Source organism: Echinops telfairi, unplaced genomic scaffold, assembly GCF_000313985.2.
Source record: "Echinops telfairi isolate 266 unplaced genomic scaffold, ASM31398v2 ScPeMD7_7;HRSCAF=31, whole genome shotgun sequence".
Classification (NCBI taxonomy): domain Eukaryota; kingdom Metazoa; phylum Chordata; class Mammalia; order Afrosoricida; family Tenrecidae; genus Echinops; species Echinops telfairi.
In genome coordinates this window covers 15544690-15561756 of record NW_022103904.1, presented here as the reverse complement: position 1 = coordinate 15561756, position 17067 = coordinate 15544690, and the positions used below count along the sequence as shown (strand labels likewise).

Genomic DNA, 17067 nt, shown 5'->3' with positions numbered 1-17067 from the left:
CATGAAGTGGTAAAATTTCACTGTAAGTCTCCAGCATTGAGAATGTCAGGGTCCTGGGGTACAAAGGCTCGTGTGTGTGTGTGTGTGTGTGTGTGTGTGTGTGTGTGTGGTTAATGTCACAGCAACCATGACTCAAACTGCAGGGGCTTTTAGGCAAATCAGATGACTTCTTAAAAACAACCCCCAAGTTAAGGCCCGACTTTGTTGAATTAAAAGGCATTCTTGGAGAGGAAGTATATGAATATATATAGCTTTGTTATATTCCAGTTCTGCCTTGCTATCACCATATACTCTGAGACTAATTTTTATTCCCCCTTCTCCCCATGTGTTCCTTCTGCATAGAGCGCTCCTATTGATCCAATCTAACCCCTGGTATTTTAGCATCATGATCCCTACTGGTTTCATTATTTCTTTTTTTTTTTCTTTTCCACATAGAGAAAATAGAAGTTCTGAAATGTAAGATAAGGAAAAGTGGAGAGCTAGCATTCAATTCAGTGCAGGAGATCCACCAGGCTGATGAATTGTAAAGAAGCACATCTACATGAGTTGAGTTGAAAATCAGGCACTCTTTCATGGGGTGAATTGTGTTTTTTTTTATGAATCTCCCTTTGTCCTATGATTGTTATTTAAATAACAATTTGTTCTTTGAATTGACCCCACAGCATAATGGAGTATTACAAAGTTAAAATAGGAAAGATCCTAGTAAGAATCCGGAGAAAACCATCCCATCACAGTGTTTTAAACACAAAGGCACACTGCAGTCTCCCTAGAAACATCCAGTCACTGGGTTAGCTTGTTGGTTCAGTGGTCTTCACTGCGAATTAGAGGAGGGGCATCTTAAGGATTCTTCAGGAAGGCAAGTGGCCTAGATTTCTGTAGCTTCCAGCCTCTACACTATGCAATGCTCATCTTATAAACTTTTGTGTGAGATTATCCTCACACACAAAAAAAGAGTTCTCTGACCTGCTCACCCACCAAGACCCCTCATGTTTGAGACCACTACTCTAGACCAGCCATTTTATAAGAAAAATTGCAAAATGCTTCCATATATGTTCTGTCTTCACCTGTACAGGTTTTCCCCATTTAAAAAATAATTTGTGAAAATAATACTATAATATCTAGTTATCATTACTTGTCATGTTTTTTGTGTAATATGAGCACTTTCAATCAGTTTTTCTCTGGCCTTTTGTTTTTCCTTGGGAACTTCTTACAATCCTGGCCCATCTTAACTATTCATCTTGTATTGGCTACCCAAATATACCCAATAATGCTTTTTCTGAAAATATGCCAATTGTGGTAATTACAGCTAAGTTAGAATATTAAATTGTGATGTCTATTTCCTAAAGAAAGCAGTATTCCCTAAAGTATAGCCCCAGTACCTGAGGAGGTTCTATTTTAAATTGTTCCAGTAAAGGCTGTTTTATATATTGGGGATGATTATACTGGTCTTATAAATCCTCTAAAATGTTTGTGTCACTCTTCTGGGAGATTTATTCAAATGAACAAGGGCATTTTGCATTATATCTAGACATGTCGACTAAAATACTTGCCTCGTTATTTGTGCACTCTCTTAAATGTGTGGGCATGTCTGTGTGGGATTCTCATTTTGCTTGGTGATCAATTTGCCATCTTAGCCACAGACATGAGATTCCAGTCTAAAGATCCTTGTTTGGGATCTTCATCTGAACTGGTCTTCTACAGGAAGTTTGGATAGATTATTTTACATCCACGGAGGTCTTTATCAGCACTTTCTCACATGTGGTTTATTTCTCATGACAGTTTAAAATTAGGTCTGAAAGATAGCAGTGATCGGGAGCAGTTTTCCACTACCTTGGGCATATACTTTCCAATCTTTTGATTCCTCTGGTCAAACTTAAGTTAAAATAGATATAAGTATCCCATGGAATCCTGTTTGGTAAATTGTAAATGGGATTTACTCTAAATCCTTTATACTTTTTTGTGTTCTTTATACTTTATTCTAAAAAGTATAAAGAACATAAAAATCTTCACAAGTGGGCCAATAAATAACATCATGATAAGTGGAGAAAATTTCACTTGTTGAAGATTTCATTTTACTTAGATTCACAGTCAACAGTTATGGAAGTAGCAGTCAAGAAATCAAATTATATATTGGGCAAATCTATTTCATATTTCCTGTTTAGTGTGTCAAACAGCAAAGATATCATTTTTAAGACTTAAGATACACCTGGCATCCAAACCGTGATATTTTCAGTTGCCTGATATACATGCAAAAGCGGAACAGTTAATAAAAAAGACGGAAGAATTGATACATTTCACTTGTGGTATTGGTGAAGAACATTGACCATACCACGAAGGCTAGAAAAACAAACAAATCTGTCTCGGAAGAAGGACAGCCAAGAATGCTCCTGGAAAGGGAGGCGATTGTGACGTCACCTCATGCACTTCAGTTATAGTAGGAGGGACAAAGCCAGAACTGAACTCACGGCCATGGAGTTGATGCCAATTCATCGTGACCCTACGGGACCAAGTTTCATGTGAGTTTTCCTGACTGTAACTCTCTGCAGGAGTAGAAAGCCCTGTATTTCTCCCTTGGAGCCACTGGTGGTTTTGAACTGCCGACCTTGTGGTTAGCAACCCAGCATGTAATCACTATCCGCCACCCCACCCCCCGAAACTAGTGTCTGGAGAAAGCCATCCCGTTGGTTAGACAGTCGGCGTCAAAGAAGAAGATCCTCCATGAAAGGGGGTGACACCATGGTGATATCAATGGACTTGGCATAAAAATGACTGTTAGATTGCTGTCGGATCATTCCGTGTTTTATTATGGCGTGCCTAGACCAGCTATGAGTCAAAGTCACCTCCGCAGCACATGGAACCTTTATGAAATACAAACAATAGTAGTATTTGTGCAGGTTCCTTTCCTATTTCAGGGATAAACGTTGATGCTGATGAACTCTTTGATACGGGGTAGGTTCCTGCCCATTCTCGCCTCGCAAGATTCTCCCTCCCAAGTTAAATCAAATTAGGAAGCAGACAAAACATTCCCCCTGCTGCTGTGTCCTAAAAATAATAATGTGAGGGTGTGGGAAAGCAGGCCTGAAAGAGGAGAACGGGACCTGCCTTCCAGAGGGGAAAAATGGCCAAAGAGGTCAGGAGCCCTAAATATGTTAATGTCATTCAACCCAACCATACACTCCTAGAGACTTATACTATGGTAATTATTGAGACTATGTGAAAATTTGGCAGAACAGGAATTTGTCATTTTTTAAATTAGTAAAAAAAAAGCTGATTCGGAATTAACAGAAGGGTTTAAAGACGTTCTAGTCAACTCATGCAATGGAGTATTACACAGTCAGTACAAATGTGACAAACCGCCATGACAAGCTATTGACAAGGCACTCAATGCTTAAGCTTGATTAATTTTGAAACAAAAAAAATGCGTCTTCACATGTTATCAATGATATATGTGTACACATGGAAACAAATATACCATCATTTTAAAATATTAATCTCTAGGATTGGATTTTTATTTTCCTTTATCATAGCTTCTTCTTCTCTCCTCCCCACTCACTTCTTTCTCTCTCGAGCTCTTTTTGCCAATGATTGTTATTTTATAAACTGAAAAATCACACGTTTTCCTACTTATAAAATAATAGTCATTGTTCACTCCAATAGTGAAGTATTAATTCAGTCCACTTGCAGCCGCCTCATGCAGCCTCATTCTCTCTAACCAAACTTGAAAGAAACCCAGGCACCTGGAGCTTCCCTGGATGCCTGCCCTGCTAGCAAGAGCTGGCCATCAGAACTCAAGCTGCTGCTTATCTCCTCAGGAAAGGAAAGCCCTCCTATAAGCGATACTCCTGATGATGGCGACGAGCCCATGCCTGTCCCAGAAGACTTGTCCACCACTTCTGGAGGGCAGCAGAATTCCAAGAACGAGAGAAGTGTTGGTAAGTCAGCTGGTCACGGTATCCTTTTTGCAGGCTAGTACATGCGCTTCTCCTATGACAACTGTGTAAAAAGTGAGTGGCTCAGTGTCTGGAATCATTTTACCTGTTGTTTTCCCTCACCATCACTTTAAGGGAACCAGAAATTAAAATCAGCAAAGGGGGAAAAGAATTCACTGCAGCTGAGAGACTCACATGCTCCCAGTGCTACAGCTGAGGAGCACTTGCCACCACATGAGCACAAACATCATTGTCCGTGTCCTCCCTTTGACTGTATTTGCAGGAATAGCAAATGTTATGGGTTGTATATAGTGTTAACTGCACATTTTACGTGTTGTGGCATTGAACCATTTATCTTTAGAACTTTAAGATAGTAGAGCCACATCTGACCATTTTAGCTGACTCCTCTGTGACTTACATGTCATATTTGAATTGCATGAATAGAAATATTTTTTAATATGAAGGAAAATATCTGGATTATATAATTTACTGTACATTTACATGCCCTTCTCATAAAAGTAATGGTCATTGAGCATCACCAATCTTTCCAATAGTTAACTTGCACACATTGCAGTTTATGCTTAGAAAACTAGTGGAGCCCTCTTTATTACAAGCAAACAGAGGCCTGGAGAAGAACTTCGGTGAATTAACTTAAATCAAATAGCACAATCAGAATAAGAATCTCTGTTTTTTGACTCAAAAGAGTAGTTTTTATTCCATTATCCTACATTTCAGTGAGCTAATGATATAATCAAACTGTTAACCACACGGTCAGGAGTTCAAACCTACCAAACAATTCACAGGAGAAAGGTGAGTCTTTCTGCTCCTGTAAAGATTTCTAGCCTCGGAAACCCAGGTAGACAGTCCTACTGTATCCTATAGGGTCACTCTGAGTTGGAATCGACTCAGTGGCAGTGAGTTTGAATTTTGAGTAATGAGTCAATAGTTCCTTAGAATATATCTTTTCCTTTTGCACTGAATAATATAAGGGAGAGGGTATACGATGCAATAATTAGGCAAAGTGGACCATACATGGATCAGCTACACGAGCTTCCACAGCTATAGAGAGCAAGTATGTGTCAGATTCTCAGGGTCATGGATGTCATTGCAATCACCTTCCTGTAGGACGATCTAGAGAAATAGCTAAACGCATATTTTATGTGTTTTTATATATATTTGAAACCAAGTTGCCTTTGTGTGTAATGGTTTCATTTATAAATATAGAGAAAGAAAGATAGATAGATGGATACATAGAACTATTAGAATTAATTGTGCTAGCAGATAGGGATAGTGGCTAAAGCCATTCAGTATGGATAGGGCAAGAAGAAAAATACAGGAACAATTATTGTTTCCAACTAGAAAATGAATGCTTTTTATAGAAAGGTAAGTGGAAATATAGGATACATTTTTGAATCATGTAATACACTACATCAATCCTTTCAGGGTTTCCCAAAATTAGGATTTAGAAGAACATGCTTTAAAAGAAATGTGTGTTTAACTATAAGATTATATTTAAGATTGAAAGTGATATTGTTTTATCATACTGTGCAGGTTTCTTTCCAGAAAATAAAAACAGTAAGCTGATGACATCATATGTGAAAAAAGTTTGCAAAGGTGTCCTGTGGACACAAACCAAGGAGCTCAGAAACCAAGAATCAAAGAAGTTTATAGGTCTGTGAACTGTTCCAGTGAACTGTGGGCCCAACTCCCAGAGTTAGGCAGCTCAGGGTCATTACAGAGAAACTAGGTGACCTCTCACCCAAATCGCTATAAAGCATGAGGCCATAATTGCTGTGTGGGCATCCTTTAGAGAACTGAAAGTGAGGCTGATTCCTGGAGAGTAGCAAACAATACACAGTTCGTTTTATGTAACTAAATTAGTAGTTTTTATAAATGTCTTAAAATATGTACTAAAAACATTGCCCCCTATGTACTTTAGATTGAAGATTATTTTGTCATAGAGATCAGTGAAGTATTCCTGAGTGGTTACCAGACTGTGTTTTGTTTAGATTGTGCTCTTAATTCTAACATGTACCAAGTGCAGGTGTTATTTTGGGGTTTGGGGTAGGTTTGCTATTTCCTGTGGGTGCCTCCCAATGTTCCCTTTTCATGTGTGACAAGATACTCAGTCTACTTTTCCTTTCAAGATCAAGTTTATAGAATATGCACTTCAGAATAATGATAAATGTGAAAATCTGGGTATAACCTCTTTGCTTGATTTGAAAATAGTATATGTAGCCTCTGTGAAAAGGCAAGGAAAGCCATTTAAGCATTTTTCCCAGAGCTCTGAAACACTATTTCTGAGATTGTCTTCTATCGAGGGGGACGAGGCAGTCAAAGGACTTAGGGGCCACTGCACCCCAGCCAGCCTGTGCAGAAGCCCAGATGACTCACCCTAGGGGAAGCCATTGGCTAGAGAGGGCAGAAATTTGAGGAGAGAGAATAAGAGAGCCCCAGGGACAGAATGGTAGAAAGAAGCATCAAAGGAAGCATCAACTGCTTTCCACAGTAGTCGCATTTTAGAAACTGTCATTTGCGAGTATTTAAAAGGCGTCAACTAACTTTAGTAGCATGCTATTTATTAAAGTGCTTTTAAAGAACATAGTATTTCAATAAAAGAAACATGCAAATCACCTTAGTAGACAAGAGAAAAAAGATTGGTAAATCATGGGAAACCTATTTGAAACCATGTTTCATCTGTACCATGGGAATAAGCCAGAATAGCAAGACAGTATAAAAGGACAGACAACAGGAAACCAGAAGAAACCCCTCCCTTGCCCAAAGGTTGTAAGAAACACAGGAGGAAGTGCAGTTGTTGAAATGTTAAGATGTGTAAATAGGGTGGAAGGAACATGGCCTGCAAGCAGACTGGAAGAAAAGTTATCTTAGGGACAGAAGAACTGGTCGTGGCTCTCTGGGTGAGGCTCTCAGCTTCCCACAGCCTTAAGTTTCCTCATTTTCAAGTGGCTATGGCTATTAACTAACTAACACACACACACCACCACCACCACCACCATCCCCAAGAACAAGGAGCGCTTTTGAGCGTTAAAAGTGAGGGTGCAAACATACTTGGCCGGAGACCACCTAACAATGCCATGAAGAGAAAGGCACAGGAAAGAGGCAACTTAAGTAAAACATTTTAAAGATAAAGAAAGGAAACAGAGACTGGCGTGCCTTTGCTTAAAAGAAAGAATGTGTAACACTGTAGTACTAACAATAATTTATTAATTAAAAGAAAAAGCCATAGAATAAATGCATTTAAGACAGTCGGAAAAAAAAGAGGAAAAATTAGTTCGAATAGGATAAGACCATTGAGGAGGTTGCTAAGGGTGTTGGCCACTGCCAGATCCAACCCAGGCACTAGCTATTATTATTGAAATTTCAAGGAGGAATGGTGTGATTGAAAAATATGGAAGCATTTAGGGTGTTTGTTTTGGAAATACCAAGAATGCTTTTGAAAATTGGCGAAGCCGGTCCTGGGCAGTTACTCTGGTACTGCCTTTCAACTTTAGACAATCTTATCTCAATAAGAACTGTCCCATCGTAATAAATCACTTGGTGGAAAATGGTAGACTCAAATACTTATGACAAGGGAGAAAGGTTTAATGGGTAGCAGTATTTCAAGAAGGAGAAAGAAAATGGTTTCTCACCTCAGTGCTTCATCCAATGTTGAAGGACCCCTATAGTTTTGGATATAAATCATCTCCCATGTTATACTCATGTGTGTGTGTACATACACACCCATACATACATATCACTATAGTGTTTACTCTGTGGTTTGTGTGTGTGTGTGTTTAAACAAGCGTAGACTACAGGAATGGTCTTGACCGAATCTTATTTCTTTGACACCACCTGTGTCCATATATGTGTGTGTGTGTGTGTGTATACATATATATAGACTTCGGGTTTTTCTTGTTCAGAATAAGAAGCAACAAGGATTTAGAATGTAGCATAATATACTTAACTGAGATGCAAAGGAGAGCTCTGGCAATGAGGAATTTTTACGATCACAATGGTCTATTTAATGAGATTATAGATTTTTTCTGAAATGGTTGTTTTAAAAAAAGAAATATCATCTCTCTGAAGTGGTTGTAGATGAAAATGCTTAATGCAGAAGAGGTGCTTGGTGACCACTTAAGGCAAACCATAGTTTTATTCAATAAAATATAATGCTCAGATTAGAAAAAATGGGAAATAAATTAAGATTGATTCTAAAAATTGTAGACTATGAGATCTCAAAAGTGTCTAATTTGGGCATTATGTCAGGATTGATCTACAAAATAGACATTTGTGGGGAAAATTTTTTTTAAAAATTCATTATTCTTTACATCTATTTCTTTACTGCATGAATTTTTGTTAAGTCACCCACCTGTTCTTCCTTGATTTGTACACATTTCTTTATCCACAAGGAGGCCTAGTGGTGCCGTGGGCTAGGCATTGGTTTCAAGTTCAGCAGTTCAAGCCCAACTGCTCCCTGTAAAGACTTGCAGCATCAAACACCCTATAAAGGGTCACTGTGCGTCTGAATTGACTTGATAATGTTTACCACAGTCTCCTGTCATTAGCATTTGTACTGACAGCAAACAGACCTGGAGGGACATTCCCAACTTCAGGAAGCCAGAGGTGGTGGACTGATGTCAGAAACAAGACAGGTTGTGGGTAGTGAAGAGAGGTCACTGTGTGAATGTGATGGTAGGGAAAGAGGACTGAAACAGGAAAGAAAGGCAACATGGAAGATGATAGGTCAAGGATTAGAGACACAACCCCAGTTAGAGTTTGGCGACCACTCCTGTGAAGGCTTTTGCTGTAAGTCCCTGGGCTATGAACTCTGATTTACAGTGAAGTCCTACTTGCCCTTTAATGTTAGGTAAATCCATCCTCACCTTTAAATGATAATGGAGCCCTGGTGGTGTAGTACTTACATGTTTGGGCTGTGATCCATGTAGTTGGCAGTTCAAAACCACCAGCCGCTCCGTGGGAGAAAGACTGGGTGGGCATTCTACTCCAGTAAACAGTAACCATCTCAGGAACCCACAAAGGGCCACTGTGAGTCAACATTGGCTCCATGGCAGTGAATGAGTGAGCTTAAATGATTGACCTAACCCCTACTAGCAACACTTTCTTCATCACAGTCATCGTTATTCGCTGCCTGTGCAGCCGTTAAGTTACTGAGCCTTTCCTGGCGCTAAAGTAAGGTGAAATTAGTCAGAGCATCTGCTCTGACTTCCTACAAATTCAATTTAAAGCCACATTTGGGAATAAATCTCATTAATAATCCGGAGCTGTCTATAAATTTAAACAAACAAACACCCATGGCAAAAGCGTACAGTTACTGCAGTAGAAAGATGGCTTACCCAAGCTTGTAGGGAGTGGTTGAGTCAGTGGAAGAACCGATACCGATGTGGGGCTGAGCAGATGTAACAAACGACTTGACCACATGAATCGAGAATCCAGACAATTTTGTGCAGTAGTAACTCCTGTGTAAAAGGAAATGTGATGCCTGCCAGGGACTTGGATATAGGAAGATTATGCATAATCTGTGTGTCTCTTTACATTCTAGAAAGGATTTCTAGGTGGTCCAAATGGTTTATATGGTAATAATCCAAAGGTTGGCAGTTCAAAACCCATTTAGCAGTGCTATGGATGAAATGGTAAGTTGCTTGGTAAAAATTATAGCCAAGAAAACGTATGCTACTCTTTTACACATGAGGTCCCCAAGAGTTAGCATCAACTCAATGTCAACAGAATAGTTCCAGTCTAGTACGTGCTTTTTTTTCTTTTACGTAAATGAAACACTCCCACAGGGTTTTATTGTGATCATGTATTTCAGGGTTAATTAACATCCGGGGATTTGTTATCGTCACAAGGCTCTCTGATGAATGGAGGAAAAAGTATTCTCAGTACTGAGTCTGCAGACCTGTGGGTCCTTCAATTTTATTCTCCTTGAGCAAAAGCTGGTGGGGGGGGAATCTAATTTATCACTGAAATCAAGGAAAATATGTGTAGAAGTATAAATCTTCAGAATTTAAATGGAAAATATTTGTTAAACCTAGACGCAGTTCTTTTTGAAGTTCAACAGAAGCAATACCTTTCATCATTCCTGCGTTCTAGAACTGAAATAGGAATGTACATTTCTCAGAGTCCCCAGTGGTGCAGAAAGTTGAGGCACTCAACTGAAAGGTTGGTAGTTCGAGTCTATCCACATATGCTGTGGGAGAATGGTGTGGCAGTCTATTTTCAAAAATTCAGCCACTGAAAGCCCGTTATATATAAATACCATTCTACTCTGACACACCTGGGGATTCCTGAGGCCATGTGGGCTGAATGGCAACTGATGGTGATATTTTTGCCATTGGTTAGCCAAACCTCACATTCTTTTCAATACTCAGGCATAACAAGACAGTACTGAAGAGTACTGAGGTTAGATGCACTGCTTGGACAGGCTGGCAAGGTAGTTCTGCTCAGACAGCCTGGTAGTAGAGAAGAGAGGAACTCTTTATGATGGAATGAAAAAACTGTGGGGTTGTGTTTAACTGGAGATTGGGCAGCCAGCTTTTGGGTAGGATCTCAAGGCTGCTTATCTAATCAGCAGTTAGAGGAAGTCATTTTTATCTGTGAAGTGCATCTCTTCTGAACAGATAAACCCCATTTTTGCTAGGGAGAAGCATTATCTAGCAGCATCTGAGCACTGGCTGCAGCTGAGCTCCAGCCTGCTCTATTGTGAAGTACTTTATAACAAGAGCCTCAGCAGAAAACTTTGCTGAGCTCCAGGCCACCGACTTTTGTGTTTTATTGAGTTTTTTGTTTCTTGGTTTTTCTTTATTCAATTTCCTTAGAGAGGAAAAAAAACTGAAAGCATATCATTTGGGGAAGGTCTGGTAAGCCTAGGGGAATAATTTCCAGATTGGTCTTTTCTATTTAAGAGGGAGATGTTTAAATATGTTTGAAAGCCAGTAAGAATGGTTTACCAAAAAAAAAAAAAATGAGGTAAATCTCCACGAGAGCGTAAGAGGAGAATACGGGGAGGTGGGAATCAGTCATGGAAGAGCAGACAAGAGGACCTTTGTTAGATCCCTGACCTGGAAAGTTTCCTGCAGGTCTCTTTGTGGCTTTCTGCATCATAACTTCGAATCTCTAATTAGAATTCTGACATGACCTAAGTCTTCCTTGTCACTCTCTATCCTGACAGTGCTTTATTTTCTTTACAGAAGCACATACTACCGTTTCTGTGTAAAAAAACTTGACTCTAGTTTGCCCACTGTTGGATCCCCAGAACCTGCTATCCCCTTAGCGTGTAGTAGATGTCTAGTAAATGGTCACAGAAGGAATGAATAGGACCAGACTATTGCTATCTCAGTGACACGAGGATGTGCAGGATGGTAGAGAGAACCTTAAGTTGACTAAGGAATTTAAGGGCAAATCTGATATTCATCAAACCAAGTTGCTGTTTGTCATTGTGCACAACCGATATTTTGAGTAGACATAATTTTGTCGTATGAGGGAGTATCTCACTCATTGCCTGATGCATAGCAGCCCACACTATTGCCCTTTGAATGCAAGTAACCCTACTGTAGCCCAGACTAGACACTTCAAATATATATACATATTTTCAAATATCCCCAGATGACAGCCTCCGTTGAAGTAATGCCACTTAACTTTCATTCTCTCATCATTCCTTCCATCCCATTCTTAAGAGCTTTGCAAATTTTGGAGACCGGTATTTGCATGACTCTTTGAGATTATTTTTAATAGTCACTATTATGGCAGAACCTGAAATATGGATTGAAAAAGAATAGGGAAACCCCTAAAAAACATGTCACAAATCCTCAACCACGAGTCTAGCTCTCATTGTGTCTGCCAGGATACATGTGGACTTTGAAAAGTTGTGTGTTTTTAGAAACAGACCCATATTCTTTTTTTTATGTTTTGACAACTTAATTTCAAAATTACACTGTACATGATTAATGTACTTAAGGGGAATAAAGAAGACTCTTAGGTTACAGATGCTATCAGAGTAAATGGATAAATAATATTCTCTGTGGCCAGGTTTTTGGTCCCAGTTTTATGTTTGAAAGAAGAGCTGCTTCTGTGTGTAAAACAACCAACCGACATGTCGTTAATTTTCCTTCTACATGGGGTTTCAGAAAGAAATGGAAAAAAAAAAAAGTAGGTTTGTGCTGTGGTTGCCAGTTGCCACCTGTCCTCTCTGGTTAGGACATTTTCTGATTTGGGAAGTATAAATATAGCCCTGCTCCCATTTTAAAAAAAAACACACACATAACCCTGTTTGTATGCAAAAGTAGAGCAGGGGCCTAATAATTGGCTTTAAAGTTCCTCAGAATTAGTTGAATTAAATAAGGACCTTTTCTGTAGTGTGCAGGCCACCTCAGGAAGCTGCCTTTGGTAAGTCGCTTGTAGGGACAGAGCGTGGTTGACCCTAGAGTGCTGTCCTCCACCTGATAAGCCCAGTTTTCTTCAAGGTCTTAACAGGGACTACATTTCACAGATTACGACCGATCTTTCTCACAATTGTGAGCCCCTTGCCTGTTAGGATTTGTGCGATAATAGAAACATATAGGGAACTCAAAAAGTGTGCTTAATGTAGTGGTGTGCTGGAGACAGCTAGAACCTGCTGATTGATAAATATTCAGAAAATCTGCAAGTGTTAAACTGTTGACTGTTGCTATCTTGAAATCAAGCATGGTTGGAAGTATTTACACCACAGGAACTGGAAAATGGTGTAAGTTACTTTTTTTTTTTTTGAGAGCTGATATATTTGAACGTTATTGATTAAATACAATGCTAATGGCTTGACAACTACAAAAAAAGTTTTAAAGAAGGAATAATTTTGTGGGTGGCAATGTGAGTCTGTATGTGTGTTTAATGAAGGCGTGATCCTATAGGGTGATGTATAGGGTAGAGCATTAAAGGGTGAGTAGAGTTTGCCCAACAACAAAAGAATTGGTTCAAAATGATTCTTTGCTGTATCATAGGTGAGAAATGTTGGCCTCTACCCATTAATAAAAAGAATGCTCCCTTGGCACTTTTTTGTTTTGTTGTTAAGTGAGTGTGATTAGAAGAGGCTTAGATATCTTATTTTTAATATATTATTATTACTACTGTTATTTTCATTTGAAGAACTGTAAAATGCAAAGCGGCCTTGTTTATATGAAGTGTCATTCCAGTGGTTTTTCTGTTTCTGTTTGTTTGATTGGTTTTTCTAGAAAAAGTATAACCTCAAAATATCCTTCAAAACATGGGATTGAACTTGGTTCTAGGGAAACAAAAGGTTTTTTAGTTAACTTTTAAAAATGTATGACGCCCAAAGGAAGTGTGTACAAATGCCGAGGCGACTTCTTCAGTTGCCCCTGTGGATGAGCTGGCTACCCTGGGGTGTTTTCTCTTGAAGTGCTTAAAACCCAACCAGGTGTCAATGAGCCGATTTCTTTCTCCAAGAACACCTCTGAGCAGATTCATACTTCCAAACTTTAAGTTAAAGAGCCAAGTTGTTAACAATTTGCACACCCAGAGATAGTATGCCAACGGTAGGGAGATTCTCAGAACGCTAGCTCTTGTTGGGTGGCTATGGACCTCTTTTCCTACAGTGTACTCCACACCCATCATGGGCTCTGAAGCACCTGACATTTGCAGTCACTAGATTAACTGAAGAGTCGTTCCTGCCCCACTTTCAGCAGTGGGGCTCAGCCACAGAGATCTTTCAAGAGCAGGTCAGGGTGTGTCTTTGCAAGGCAAGCTGCCAGAAGAGGACTTCCCCTTCAGGGGATGTGGCTGCAGGCTGTTGATTTCCACTGAAACGGCTGGGGAATGCTTCCAGTGAAGCCGTGAACACTCAGTGCCTTTCTCTAGCAGGCTGGGTGTGATGGATAGAAGGCCGCCAACAAAGGTGCTGCTGCAGTTACAGAACCATGAGTAAATACAGCCGTTCTTCTTTTCAGAATGAAGGACCATCACACTTTAAGTGAAATCCTGCTGAAGTGAGAATAGGACTTTTTATGATAGCCCTGGAGGTAGCTGTCTGATTATTTTTATTATTAGTCTTGGAATCAGGCAGGGTTTGGACGGCTTTCTCAATATCTCTGCGGGCTACAGTTGAGCACGGTGGCAATAAAAGTGAATCTGCCCATGGCCCAAAGACTTGTTTTGGCCTCTGTTCCACCATACTGCTAAATAATAACAACTAATGGTTAGCCGGTTTAGCTACTGTTTAATTTTAGCATTACAGTTTAAGTAGTCTTTCATGAAATTAGTATTCAACAGAGAATGCTGTGGTTTTAAGTGAAGTGGCTTTAATCCTGTGAAGATAATGGAGATAAATGTTGTCGTTATACAGACTGCATTCACTATCATTTTTAAATTATTATAACTAGTATGTAGTCTTAACGCTGATGTCTGTGCTTCACTTTATAGCTGAGGGTGTGAAAGACTCTCTTAAGGGTTTGTGTTTGTAAATTGTCTCTCCAATTTCAATAACCTTTTTTTTTTTTTTAATAACTGACGGAATGTTTTCTAAAACCCTGTCATGATAGACAGCCAGCTCTGTGTATTCTTGCCCCAAACATGTTGTTCTGGGTTATTTCCATTCAGAGCCTAAGCAGAAATTCCAAGTTACAGTCACTCCGAGATGTGGAAATCCTGGATAGTCTTTGTTTGGAGGATAATATTTTTAAATGAGTGTTAATCACTTTTTCTGAGAAATACTAGGGTAAATCAAAAAAGTATTGCTAAAAAGCCATAGACTACTTTATTAAACAAAAGATACCAAAATGTGAAGCTATTGTTGCTTGATATATCCTCCAACTAAGTCTATACATTTCTAAGGGTGGTTTTTCTAGTCCTCCTCTCAGGAACCCTGGTGGCGTAGTGGTTATCTGTTGGGCTGCTAACCATGAGGTCAGGAGTGTGAAACCATCAGTCACTCCGAGGAAGAAAGATGAGGCCTTCTACTTCTATAAAGTTATAATATCAAAAATCCATCGGAGCAGCTCTACCCTGCCTGTACAGTTGATATGCGTTGGAACCGACCCAGTGGTTGTTAGTGCTTTGGTTTGGAAGCCTCGCCTAAAGGATTCTGCGCTTTTCAACTGGTACCATATTAGCAGTGGTTTTGACATTCTTGATGGACCCAGACTGTGCTGCTTTTAAAATAGTCTCTGAGTTTGGGGAACAGAACATAGTTTTGAGGCGCAAGATCAGAACTGCAGGGAAGATGGGGTGAGGTTTCCCAATGAAACCCTTCTAGGACTGCTAGCCCTCTAATGTGCCTGGTTGTGAAAGAAAAAATTCCTTAACACTACTTCCCATGCCTTTTTCTTACCAAAGCAATTGCTCATTGTCTTAATTTTTTTTCCCTAAAAAGTTCCCACGATTGCCCTGTGTCTTCTGAGAAAATCTAATAGGATGACCCTTTTGGAATCTCCAAAACAGCCACCAGGAGTTTCTGAGCTTTCATAGCTGTAGGGCTCTCGAAGCACACAATGACCAGCCTGTCTTCAGTCCACCTGACACAGCAGAGAGCCCCTCAGAAGCCACGGTTTTGATTGGACCTCGCTCTCTGAATGATATTGAAAAGTCAAGATTCCTCCCAGTTATAGTTCATTCCATAAAATCATCTTCACTAGCTTCTATCTTGCTGGTAAAAGATATATAGAAAAATCAGAACTAGCTGATCTTGGCTCATCACTCTTGTCACCCATCAGACTGAATATTTGCTGAGTAAAGATGGTCACTTAAAACTGAAAATGCCACATTTTAAAGCAATGAATTTATTCTGTATGATACTGTAATGATAGACACCGTATCTAAGTGACCCTATAGGACCGAGGAACTGCCCCTGTGGGTTTCTGAGACTTTTTGAATATTTATGGGTGAGTTGTTTTTCTTCTGTGGTGCAGTGTAACTTTGAACTGCTGACCTCGTGTTTACCAGCCAGTCTATGGCCCACTATGCCACCAATGCATCTGTCAAAAATATGCCTTTGTCAAAATCCATACATATTGGATGAATCCCAACATAACCTATGATATTTAGCTAATAATATACTAAAATTGATTCATCAATTTTAATAAATATACTACCTGAATGGAAGATAAATGTTAATAATAGGAGAAACTGGCGGGAGGTTGGGGGGTGGGGGGCAGGGGTTCCAGAAAGGAACTCCATATTATTGGCACAATTTCTTTGTAAATCAAAAACAAACTGTGTGGGCCCATCTTCAGTGGCTTTTGCCCACTAACCGCTGCTGCTGAGTAGCTTATTGTGCCCCCTAACAACCTGTAGGACAAAGCAGAACTGTACCATGGGGTTTCCAAGCTGTAAATCTGTGCAGAAGCAAGCTGCCTCCTTTTTCTTCTATGTAAGGTATGGCGGGTTCACACTGCCAACCTTTTGATTAAAAGCCCAAGGCCTACCCCCTTGCAACAACAGGGATCTTTGTAGCTGTCACAGCAGTATCAATTCTTAGGTCTCACTCTACCAGTTTCTGGACTTCAGCCATCACTTCTTCCTTATGGAGGATAATAGTCTTCCTTGCCTTCCTTTAAACATGTGATCTATCTAAAAACTGCAATTGTGTGGGGCAATATTTCTATAAAGTTTTTGCAAAGTTTATAGAATGATTTTTATAATGATTTGAGAAGTTATTGACTTGAATTTTGTTAAAAATTTAATATTAACTCTGACCTCAAAAATCCCCCATGGCAAAAGAGTATCCATTTTTTAAGGTTCCCTAATGAAACTAAGGAGTCCTAGTGGCATGGTGGGTTAAGCCTTGGGCAGCTCACTGAATGGTTAATGGTTCAAACCCACCAGTCGTTTCCTGGGTGAAGAATGCAGCTGCCCGCTCCTGTAGAGAGTTATAGCTGCAGAAACCCAACCCTATGGAGCACTTCTATTCTATCCTGTCGGCCACTGTGAGTGGGAACAGACACAATGATAGTGGGTTTGGATTCTTTTTATTTTTATTTATTTATTTTAAAACCATTTTATTGGGAGCTCCTACAACTCTTGTCGCAATCCATACTTACATCCATTGTGTCAAGCACATTTGTACATTTGTTGCCAACATCATTCTCAAAACATTTGCTTTCTACTTGAGCCCTTGGTATCAGCTCCTCATTTT

The 17067-nt window shown here is 39.6% G+C and overlaps 1 protein-coding gene across 1 annotated transcript in view; it reads left to right on the top strand.

The window, feature by feature from the left end:
* The window catches only part of IKZF1 (IKAROS family zinc finger 1), a 109841-nt gene that overhangs the window by 19111 nt on the left and 73663 nt on the right, over window positions 1-17067 (top strand). Inside the window, exon 3 of the mRNA XM_045286406.1 lies at window positions 3813-3932. Coding sequence (XP_045142341.1) covers window positions 3813-3932 — 120 coding nt within the window. The remainder of the gene's footprint in view (window positions 1-3812; window positions 3933-17067) is intronic.